This window comes from Cryptomeria japonica, chromosome 8 (assembly GCF_030272615.1).
Source record: "Cryptomeria japonica chromosome 8, Sugi_1.0, whole genome shotgun sequence".
In the NCBI taxonomy this organism is placed as follows: domain Eukaryota; kingdom Viridiplantae; phylum Streptophyta; class Pinopsida; order Cupressales; family Cupressaceae; genus Cryptomeria; species Cryptomeria japonica.
This window is the reverse complement of record NC_081412.1, coordinates 30,361,448-30,373,508: the sequence shown is the minus strand read 5'-3', so window position 1 is coordinate 30,373,508 and position 12,061 is coordinate 30,361,448. Positions and strand designations below refer to the sequence as shown.

The 12,061-nt window shown below is 35.3% G+C and overlaps 1 protein-coding gene across 9 annotated transcripts in view; it reads right to left on the bottom strand.

Moving 5' to 3' along the window:
- Window positions 1-387: 387 nt before the first annotated feature.
- The window catches only part of LOC131034612 (uncharacterized), a 68,156-nt gene continuing 56,482 nt past the window's right edge, over window positions 388-12,061 (bottom strand). For 5 of the 9 annotated variants that reach the window (XM_057966156.2, XM_057966153.2, XM_057966149.2 and 2 more), the window contains 6 exons: window positions 8,046-8,153; window positions 3,059-3,126; window positions 2,711-2,834; window positions 1,055-1,126; window positions 843-896; window positions 388-721 (listed from right to left, as the gene is read on the bottom strand). In XM_057966156.2, the coding sequence (XP_057822139.2) occupies window positions 644-721; window positions 843-896; window positions 1,055-1,126; window positions 2,711-2,834; window positions 3,059-3,126; window positions 8,046-8,153 (504 nt within the window). In that variant the 3' untranslated portion in view covers window positions 388-643. The remainder of the gene's footprint in view (window positions 722-842; window positions 897-1,054; window positions 1,127-2,710; window positions 2,835-3,058; window positions 3,127-8,045; window positions 8,154-12,061) is intronic. The other 4 variants (XM_057966157.2, XM_057966154.2, XM_057966152.2 and 1 more) reach the window with 3 other exon arrangements.

The window sequence follows — 12,061 nt, the reverse complement described above, 5'->3', positions numbered from 1 at the left end:
TCGCGCTTTATAGACAAGTAATGCCTATTTAATAAGCTGCTCTACAATCTCATAATAGTATGTCAAGCTTGCTTATAAGACATCCAGATTTCATTATCATACAGGATGACATTTACCAACCGACTTCATTTCTCTTTGCAATTATCATTTTGGTGAAAAAATTTATTGTTTGACAACTATATTATTTCACCAAAACAATGTCTGCAAAATTCCAATTTATCGGTATCCTGATTTCCTCATTTTCTCATCTGAATGTTGAAACCTAGAACATGTATTTCTTGACCATCGTCCTATTCTTTCATTCTCCAACAAATCCCTGAGTAAGTGCTTGGAGCATCTCTCTCCATTTCTTGAAATTCCAAACTGATAACATTTGAATACCAGATATTATGTAACAAGGATACAAACATATGAATATATTACAAACAAATACATTACCGTACAAACATATGAAGACAAGGCAGAATACAGAAACCAGATGGGAATAAAAAAGTTCCTAATTCAACTCTCCTGGAAACAAAATTCATAGAAAGGATGAATATTTTCCCCTCCCCCTGAAGAAAGCTCCATAAAGACGCAACATATCCATCTATGTGAAAAAAAAATTCATAACTATGACACTGGCCTGATATTAAATAATGCTTCAAAAATCAGGTAAAACTGGTTCAGATCTTAGAAGCCTTTCAATTTCATCATTCGCCTCGGCCTGAATTTGCCATTGCTGTAAGAACAAAACTCATAATTAACATGTAGTCAAACAGAAGAAGTTAGTTAAAAAGTATAATATCATTTGTGTAAGCCAGCTAGAGTTACTGTAAAGAGATTTGCTTCAAAATTTGTACCTTCTCCAAATCTTCTAGTTCCATAAGGCGCTCAATTTGTTCAGCTATACTTGCCTGTGTCATCAGATACATATCTATCAAAAAGATATGCAGAAATGTTTTATGAACAAAAGAAAAGCCATGTGATTATGTTTCCAATTGGTCAACGCATACCAAAAAACTAATTAAAGACCTGAACTAATGATGTAATACAAAAATGCATTAACACTCACAGTATTAGTTGCTGTTTCTGCAGCAAAAACATCTACGTCCATCTCCACCTCGATTTCGATTAGTGAAGCTATCTGTTCAATTCAAAAGAAATCAATCACTTGAAAGTAGCCACACAAATATTTAGCAGGAAAGCTTATTTTGCAGTACTTCTAAAACAACCTGTTCCTTGAGCTGGGAGAGTCCAGTCTTCTCCTCAGCAGAGAAAAAAGCTAAGTGGCTTTCTCCTCCATGTGGCTTTTATAAATCAAATATTGATGGTGCTTCTCAAGTGATCCTAGGGGCATCAAGAGCAGTTTGTGTGATCAGAGATTGCTCACGCAATCTGGTTGTCACTGCATCTAAAAAACTAACATCAGGACTTAACAAAGAAGCTGAGATGGTTTCTCCTGTCCTAGGATTGCAATTAGCAGCTAAACCTCTTCTCTCTACATTGGGGCTAACTCCATGATCATCTTACATGCAGTTTGTAACCATGGATCCAAGATATGGAAGTTAGACAAAGTTTTGAGGGTGGCAATGGCCTTCTAGATGCATTGACATTTTTCTCTGACTTTCTAGCTAACTTTGGCATTGACATTGAGAAGATATAAAATTGGACATATGTTAGAAAGGTGGAATGACTCTAATAAGATATGGGGCAGTTATGATGTAGCTACTCATCCACCTCATGAGTAGCTGCCAAACTTCCCACACAATTGAAGTTAATTTAGAATCGTGATAATTCACTTTTTGATGCCCTGCATTTCGGCACAAGCTTGTGGATGGTTACGGTGATGTACATGCATTGTTATTACCACCAAAGATCTTGTTCATTGCACTTGGGGTTTCGAGGGCTTTTCTGGTCTGTAATATGGAGCCAAAAGTTCACCAATACTCTGCTAAGTGGGAAATGTCCTTCAAGGGTCCTATCTCTGGCCAGAGGCTGAAATCCATCTTCCTCATTCAGTCTAGGACAGCCGAGAGTGCAATCAAAGAATCATTGGATCAAAATACTTGGAAGTTGAAGTAAGAAGCTGTGTTAACACTTGACACAGATACCTTTTTAACATTCATCTCCAACCTGCTTGAATTTGTTAACGATAAGAGTTTGATCTCAAGTTAGACACAGATGCAAGGGAGAAAGGCCTTGAGGTTTTCGACCCCCTTCCTGTGGAACATTAACCAGTTGTTGGTCATGCAATTACAGGTTTAGTGTCAGTGGCTTCCTTCAGGGATCTTGAATGCAGATTTCATTCAATGGTGGCTGTGATTGATAACATTCAACACCATATGGCTTGTCTGCTCATGTGGATTTAACTTGACTAACTGCTCCATGTCAATCTCCCTCCTCCCACATGAGCAATGCCAGAGCAGAGAGGGCAAAACAGTACATTATATTTCTGATACGATGTGCTGGGCTAGTTGAAGTTGCAGGGGAAGTCTCCAGAATGGGTGCTGATGCCAAAATATCCTTGTGATCATGGATGATGAATGACATAAATGTTGCCTAATAGTTTATTTATAGATGTATAGATTTACAAACTGTTATTATCATAGTCTTCAAGTCTTAATTCTCAAATCCAATATTCAATGTGGGTGTCATACTGTTTAAAACGGGCCTTTGTGTAATTTTGAATTTATATAAAAAGGGTGAGGGCCCCACGTCCCTCACTCACCGTATAAAAAAAAATATAACTTTCAAAACAACTAACTTTTGCATAGCTGTCAATAAGCTCCAATTTTGCAACAAGAGCCTCATCCAAACTTTCTTGAGCATGCTTGACCCTGCTCCTCCGAGCACTGCAAGCAGACAAGCAAACATTGGACCAAGAAAAGAAATAACTTAGATTAAGATCAAAAGGAAAAACTCAAAAAAAAAAATTACATTCAATGCCGAAAAAGAGGGATGTGCTGCATTGATTATTCATCAGAATAATCCATTTGGAAAGTGAAAGGTATGAAAATCTGGTCATTTTTAATTTTTAAAGTTCCATACTGCTCAACATATTTGTTAAGGGCTCTACCTGTAAGAGGATTCCCCAACTACTTCAATTTTGTTCTCTAAGTGGCACATGCGGGCCAGCATCCACACCTTCAAAATCAGAGATCAGAAACCAGTAAGTTTCAATGGGCATGAGATGTTGCACACTTGTTGTAGTGGCCATATCTGTAGCCAAGATAGGATGTCCAATTAACTAGTTATGTAATTAGGGATTCAGTGGCAAGTGTTTAATGCTAACCATTGTAACCTTACCAAAGCGATCTTTATAAAGGATTTAAACATATGCCATTTTTCAAACATCATGGGCAAATCAACAAGACGATTCAATGCAATAAGCAATAAGAAATATGAAAATAAAAGACCAAAAAACCATTGAAAACAATAGAAGATGATAGTGGTATCTTCCTAATGAACGTCACTAATAGATCCCTGTAAACATAGGCTGTGCAATACATGAAGAGGTCAGAAAGAGTCCCTCAATGATGTTCATCTAAAATAATATTCAAAAGCTAATCTTACTTAGGATCACATGACCATGCACTCAGTCATTTCCCATAGTGAACACATTCATATACATTTATTATTGATAATATACCTGCAACCTACTAAAAAGTTACATAAATGGTCACAGAGATTGCAATTTAATCATCTATTGCTGCTCTTCCTGATATTGTTTTGTTTTAGGGCAATCTAATCTGCTACTGTCTGGAGTGAAACTTGTGTCCTTCGCAGTGTAAAGTCCAACAGAGACATATTTCAACAGAAATTTAATGGTTCCGAAACAGCATCATTACATTCACTTTCATTATGTGTCTGAAAATGACATTGTAATTTGTTGCATTCCCCCTTAGTCTACTATGTTGCCTCTGCGCAATTTGAACTCTATAGCATAGATCGAGATTGAATGCCAAGACCCAGAACTCTTAGGAGGGTCATGATCCATCCCCTTCATCTATTTCATTGGCTGCTGGTATAGCATTAGCTGGGGTTTCCATTCATAACCCACTGTCATCTAAGTTTCCCCTCTGTTTTTTACCAGCATTCAATAAAGTGTCTCAAATGTCCTTGTGTGAGGTGCAGATGCATTCTAGAGAAATAAATATGTTTTGACAAGAAATTTGGGCTACTTTAGGAGATTCTAATTTAAATCGAAAAGGCTATTTGTTAGTTGAATTGTTAAGGGTTTATTTTTTACTATATTATTATTAAATCATGACAGATTTATTTTATCCGACACTTACTAAATTGATGAAAAGTATTTATCATTTATTTATTTATTAGGAGAAGATATTTCAAGGATATAATAAGAATTTGGTGTGTGTGTATGCGTGTGTGTGTGTATCAAAAAACTCTGAGATTTCTTACGGCAAGGAGATAAGCAGACCCACAGGAAAAAATTGCACCTTGCTGCCTGGCATAAAGTCCCTAGAGAAAAACAAGTAGGCCTGGTAATTAGATGTGTACTTGTTATGAGCATTCAAATGGGAGCTAGGCTTGTTGGACTTTCCTCAATTCTTGATTAACTCTTTGGAAACAGATTCTTGTTCATAAATACGGAAATGGTAAAGATGGAATGTGCTTGCTCGATTCCATCATTCAAAATCCTCGCACCTCAAAAATCTAGTCCCTAATTGTTGTGTTGTTAATTTAATAAGAAATAATATTCGAACCACAACCACAACTGGTAATTTATCTTTAAACAAAAAATTTAGAGATTTATTATGCCAAGGGGGTAAGCAAACCTTCAGGAACAAAATTCACCTTATTGAATTACATAAAGTCTCTAAAGAGAAACCAAGGAGGCCTGGGAATTAGGCCTGCACTCATTATGAGCACTACCCTGGGAGCTAACCATGTTTGAACTGTCCTCAAACCTCCAATGACTCTTTGGAAGCAGATTTTTGTTCATAAATATGGCAATGGTAAAGATGGCATGTGCTTGCTCCAATCCATCCTTCAAGAGCCTGGCACCTCTAAAATCTAATCCTTGATTGTTCTTAAGGCCACTGATTTAATAAAAAATAAAACTTTGTGGCATTCAAGAAACGCTCATAGCATCAAATGCTGGGATGATTCAATTCTGAGCCACAAACATTTACGCTCTCTCATCACAAGTGGCCTCCTTTCATCCATGAAGCAGCTCAGGGTGGAAAAACTTGATCACCTCATTGAGTGAGATTGAAGTCTGCTGAAATGGTCTCACCTTAATAGTCTTTATAAGGAACATCAAAACAAGTTGCGGCTAATTAGAAAGAAATGTTTGGGCCATCCTTCCTACTGATCCTCATTGTGCAGATGATTTAATTTGGGGAAATATCAGCTCGTCAGGTTGGTACTTATTCTCTCCTTGTTGGGGAACCTATTGATTGCTATTTGTAGAGCATATGGAGCTTCAGTCTGACTCCCAAAGCATGAAAAATTTGTGGCTTGTCAGGCAAAATAAGATTCTCACTGGTGAAAATCTCATTAAGAGGGGTATCATGGAGCCATGTATCTATTTAAGATGTTTCAGAGCCTGTGAATCCCAATATCACTCCTCTTTGACTGCAAGGAGGCCTCCTCCATTTTGATTTTTCTCTATCTCTATTTTGGGGTCCACTTTTGAAATAGGTTGAGCCGTGTTTTTTGCACCCAACAATGGAATTCCTATTACAACATCCTGCACAAAGGCAAGCCCCTCATAAGTATTTTATGGTCTGCCTTACCTTTCTTTTGTCTGTAGTTTATTTGGATTGACAAAAACAAAACAAAATTCAAAGATACAATTAACCCAAAGAACACTCTGATCTACAAAACCCAGCTGGCTATGTTGGAAAATGGAACCTTTTGGGGTTTCACTAATACTGCTATTGTTGGTTGTCACGCATCAGAAATCAAATTCATTTAAAATTACCATACGCTATTTTGATGGTGCCTTGAAAGCTAATTCCAGCATAGCTGCTCCTAGTGGTGTGCTTTGGTCTAGTCCTAAACTTATGGTTTTAAACTTTAGCATAAGTCTCAAACAGGCCTCCGTAATGTTATATAACTCACAGGTTGCAAGTTTGGTCTTCTTTTTGCAGCCAAGGAAATTCTCACAAACCTGTGTATGGGGATTCAGAACTGATGATCCAATGTGTCACAAGGTTCACATAATTTAATCCACAAAGTTTGAATCCCGCAAGCTTTTAAAAAAAACCTAGAAAAAAAATCATTGGAATTTGTCCTAAATTCATATAGAGAAAGGGCTTGGGATTTTTCATAAAAATATAAAATTAAAAAACAAAATTCAATATAGTTTTTCAAATTTTTTCTATATTGTAAGACTCGGGACAAGTATAAAACACTGTGGAAAGAGGAAGTTTTGATCATTGACTGCTCTCTATAACATGGTAATTGTGACAAAAACCATTTGTTGCTGCTATGTCAGTTTGGGAACATTTTGTTGTGGGGCAAATTTGGCAATGGTGTACATTGTTGAAGCTTGGAATCAGCATTAAATCAAAGCATCAAACCTTTTGGCAGGAGTACCTTCAACAGGTGAAGTAGGCCAGATAATAGTTTGCTTCCGTATTTTTGTTTAAGGTTTTGTCTTTATTTTATTTTTTGTTTTTTTATAAACTTTAATACATATAATTTTAAAATGTTTCGATTGTTTTTTATATATTAACATTTAGTATTTCTAAATATTTACTTAAATTTTTTATTATTAATATAATTAATATATAAAATTTAAGTTTATTTAAAATATTTTTAAATTTATTATAATAAATTTTTTTTTAATTTTTTTAAGACTGCACGAATTGGGTAGCCCCCCTTATAAACTGCAGTGCACCGGGTAAAATTTTTAACATGACCAGTGACGCTGCCACAACACATTCTCCAGCACCATGTACTCCTGTTAATGTGCCATCCATATGCATATCCATGTCAATGTCAATCGAACATTGAATTTATTTAATATACACCTAAATCTAAAGTTATGAAAAGTAGCTGCAAGTATAGCATACATCATTGTGATTGAACTACAGAACAGGCCAAAGGGCACCATAGGTGGTTGAAAACAACCACAAACATGGATAAAGTCATGTGCAATACAGTATGAAAAAAGTTGGGGGAAAACACTGCACAGTCATTCCACATTTAGAAACAGCACAAAGAGCTATGCACCTATTTAAAAAAATATTTGTAGAAATCAAGAAACTCTGTATAGTGTATGCAATGGAATACAATGACATTCAAAGCCAAAAATGGCTTCAACGACCCTTGAAAATCCATTCTGCATTCTTCAATAAGATTTAATAATTTAATTATTTCATTTGTTTGCATACAGTTCACGCTGTTTAATTTTTTTTTCTCAATTCCATATTTTTTCAATATAAGAATAAGTCCAAAGTGAACTGCACAGGTTTAATCAGGCTGAAATATTAATTTTGTCAGGGTGTAAACAAAAATTTTAAAAAAATGCTTGTGGCAAGTGGTTGATGTCATTGTAAATTTTCTATTGTAATTATCTTGTATATTTGCAGTGTATAGCTAAACTGGAAGGCAGATCCAAAAATTAGGGTAGGTTCCCACATAATAGGATATGCAAACCAGTAAGTGACACATGATGATTCATTATTCTCGTTTCTTTCCAACATTTAGTCAAAATGGAAAGTAGATTACAAACAGGGTTGGTTCCCAGCTAATAGGAAATGCATAATAGTCTAGTGACACGTGATGATTTATTATCGATCTATGTCATATTCTATTACACCAGAGTTATATTATTAATGTATTTATGTGTCTGTAACTCTGAATATCTGAGTGTTTAAACCTTTGTCTATATTTTATTGAAATAATACCTAAGCACATTAACAATATTTTGCAGCACACTATGATAAGTCAAAAGCCATTGTAAATGCCATACTGGTTGCAAATATCAGCTCTAAGCTTGTATACAATACAAAGGAAATGCATTACAAATTTACAATCATTAGTTGTCTTATCTGCCTTTGTTACAGGAATTGGATAAACAAAGCACTTACCTCTTCTTCTGCATCTTGAATTAGTTCCTTAAGACGGGATTGCATAAGATCATATTGTGATAGAAGCTGTTGTCTGAGAGCGACTATATCCACCATCCTCTGAGGAAGCTGCAGTAAGATTGGAAGACACTTCAAAACTAGCATAGCATTGGGAATAGGAAGAAGCCAGGTGTGTAATTTCATTCTGAGTTTTAGGTTTTAAGAACCATAACAGTGGCTTATATTAAGAACCTACCATAGCCATTAAAGGATATGTGAATAATTCCATAGAACAGGCATATGCAATTGTGAAAATAATTCATAAAATATCATGTTAGTTGTCAAGATGGATTAAAAAATGTACTTATCAAATATAGATTGAGCAATTGCACTGTTCTCTTTATCCGACATGGTGAACAGAAAACAAGGATGGTAAAACAGGGACAAGATGATGCAAGAAAGATTCAATATAAGAAAACACTAAAAACACGCACTGGGAAGATACAATGATCCATTATATAGATGGCAATTGCAGAGTTGAGACTGTTATGAATGACCAGTTCATATGTGGTTTGAATAACACCTATTAGACTTGTGTAAAAATCTATTATGTTGCTTCTGCTATAACACAAAGTGATTACTATGGCTATCAGATAATATAGTTTCTGTAAAAAGAGTGCACACTAAATATCGTCAGTATGTATTGATTCTCTTCACCTCTGTATTCTAAAAATTTTAGTGTTCCAAATGTACTGACATAGACTTTCAGTATGGTGCAAAGTGAAGAGAATGCCTATTATTATTGAAATTATATTGTGAGTGTATAAGAACCATATGGGCAAAACTGGCAACCTGCACTTGAAGCTACAAGATTTTGGCATCCATAGCTGAAAATTTAGACAAAATCCTTTGGACTGAACTCTTCACAATGCCTTCCCAATCTAGCCCATCGAACCAATCTTGAACTTATTCTTTGATTTGAACTGACTTGGAAAGATGACTGAAGATTCAAAGAGCAATATTTAGCAGATCTTTCATGCAAATTGATACAGAAGCAACAATTTATTACCAACATGAAAGCAATGTTCCCACACATTATATAAAAACATCAAATAATTAGAAAAGAGGAAAGGCCTCAAATTAGTTCTTCCTTTGAATCACACAACATACTTCACAATATGGTCTTCAAGTACCTATGAGTTCTCCTGCTCAAAGTGAACATGCTTTGAATTGATCTCTAACGACCATTGTTACCAGACCAGGTAATCAATAATAATCAATGAATGAAAGCAAACAATTGTAGAGGCCACTAATCCAACGAAACAATCAATACTGGATTCATTTTAACACTTTTGAACTTTTCTCTTTTGAGTTCCAAGATTCCAACTCTAGCCAAACAATATTGCTTAAGGTAAAAACAGATGGCTGTCCATTTGCATAAGGAATAACTAGAACATAAGCAGGCATTTTTGAACACAGTCTCTGGGAAAATATCTATTACTCCAACTTTGGCAGCATTCTCCTAGGCATGAAATCCATGTAGTATACTGCCAGGTAACTTCTAATATGCTTAAACTCCCAATCCAATTCAAGAGCACTGCCACCTGAAGAAGCTTCCATTAGTAATCCAGCATAGGTAGTCAATTGCCACATCCACTGTCCTCATCCAAAGGATTCACTGCATTGTAATTTTATATGGATGTAATCATCACTTTATACTTATCTTGTACCCCTTCAAAGTATCTTGGATGTAATATTCTCTACAAAATATCCATACTTCAAAATTTCATACTATTAAAAGCTGATCTTTTCAAAAGTTGGAGAAATTGACACAACTCCAAACGAATTTCCTCATACCCTCTAGAATCATAAAGAATTTTGGGCTATTATTTATTAAGTAGTGAAATTTTGACTTGAAGTGATTTTGTCTGTACTATGTTTTGTCAATGGTGCAACTCTTCAGCTAGTATATTTGCTCTGTTATAAGGAGTTCTGGGGATGGATATGGTGGGACAGGTTTCCAGTACACCAAAAATTATCTTGGATTTAGGAAATTGGAATGACAAATATTTTATATACAAATATATATTTCAATTTTTTTAAATATGAAAGTTTGAAATTTCTATAACTATCTTATAATAAAAAATCTTATATTCTATTGAGCTATGAACCTAAGAGCATTAACATTCAACAGTGATAAAATCAAACGATAGTCCATTGCAAGAATCACCAATACAAATCCTACATTATTTACTTTGTTGCTCATTACATCTATGATAAAAATACACAACACTGACAACTCAAATCAATAGAGATGGAAAGTTTCCATTATCCAAACCAAATGTGTCTTAGTTTGAATCCAATGACTATAAGCGATCACACAACCTCAAGAACCATGACAATGGACTTTTAACTTTAATTACCAATAACTCTATGCAAGAGAATTCTATCTCTAGCAATTTTTCCCCACAATGAGGAAGGCCTCCAAAAATATGAAATGCTTAATATATACCACAACGGGTGTATTTATGCTAGAACATGAGTACATGAGTTCATTAAGAGAGAAAATAATATTGTCCACACATCAAAGAAGGAGATATGTGTCAAGTTCCTAGATGACGTTACAATTTTGTCATTTTTTCTCATATGGGTGGTCAAACTTGTCAGCCCTACATAGTCCCATCAAAGATAAATTTGACTTTGACTGAATCTCTAAGATAAATTCAATTACCACCAAGCACATCACCAATACCTAGTCATTCAATATATCTGACTTCCCAAATCATGTACAGGACTACTGCATAATAAAAATTCGCATTACGATTCTTATCTAAGTATCTACTTGTTCCAGTTGATCCTTCTTCCCCTCCCCATTTGCACTCTAATTTAGTTTTCAGATTCTGCCAGTCAACTTTATGTTTTTGCCATAACTGCTAAATGTGTCTATTCACCAAGTACCATCCTAGGCCCTGGAACAATGGCATCAAGGCCACTACACATCACATCCTATGATATTGAGTTTCACATACATATCATGTCTCAATTCGCTTGCCCATCCATACAAAGTCAAATTATAGAACATTAGATCTCAAGACTAGTGACCCTTAAGCATAACTTTCGATCCTATGACCCATCATGGAATATATAACTTTCAAGATATGCTCCAGAGAATGTTAGAAGAGGGGTTGCAACAACAACAAGACACTTTGAAACAGCAATCACTATTATTAGTCTGTTACTAGTATAGAAATTATATTAATATTTATAATATCAAAATTAATTTTAAAAATATATACTCAAATTAAATATTATAAAATGGAAACATTAGCCTTCCATTGCATTTTCAGTAATAGACAGGCACGCAAAGGACAATACATGATGAGATGGCAGCAAGAAGCAATAAGAGGCTTGTAAATATGCCCACTTTGAACAATGAAATGCCACACCATCTCAAAGCCTACCCAGGGAACAAAAATAACACCAAACTGCAACATATTGTTGAACGAGATGTATAGTAAACTGGTGCCTCTATCTAGACAAAGAGGTGTGGGCCCAATATTTGGTTATTTCATCCCTCAAAGGATTTAGAATATATTAATATGCCACGTCAACATGGAATAAAGCCGTATGCTCATCCACATAGAACATTATATTTTCTCCTTGGATGTAGGCCCCTAACAAATCTTTTAAAACTATTATAAAGCAATCTAAAATATGAACCAAGTCACCTGGCCATGGGCCCACTTGCCCACATGGCAAGCAAAACACATGGCATATCATGATTGGTCTGGAGGAACCATACGTGTTGCTCTACAATCGTCACAAATAAACAAAAAACATGGTATAAGAAAACCTTGGGTCCGGGAAGCAAGAAAGATGCAAATTTAGTTGACTGCAAACAAAACCAACATCAAAAGTGACTCCATGCAAAATTTGGAAAACTATCTGACATGTTGCCTAATGGCATTGGATCCTATGATAAATTAACAGGTTCGTATCAAATGCAAAAGCAATGCAACCATATGTGTCAAGGGCAC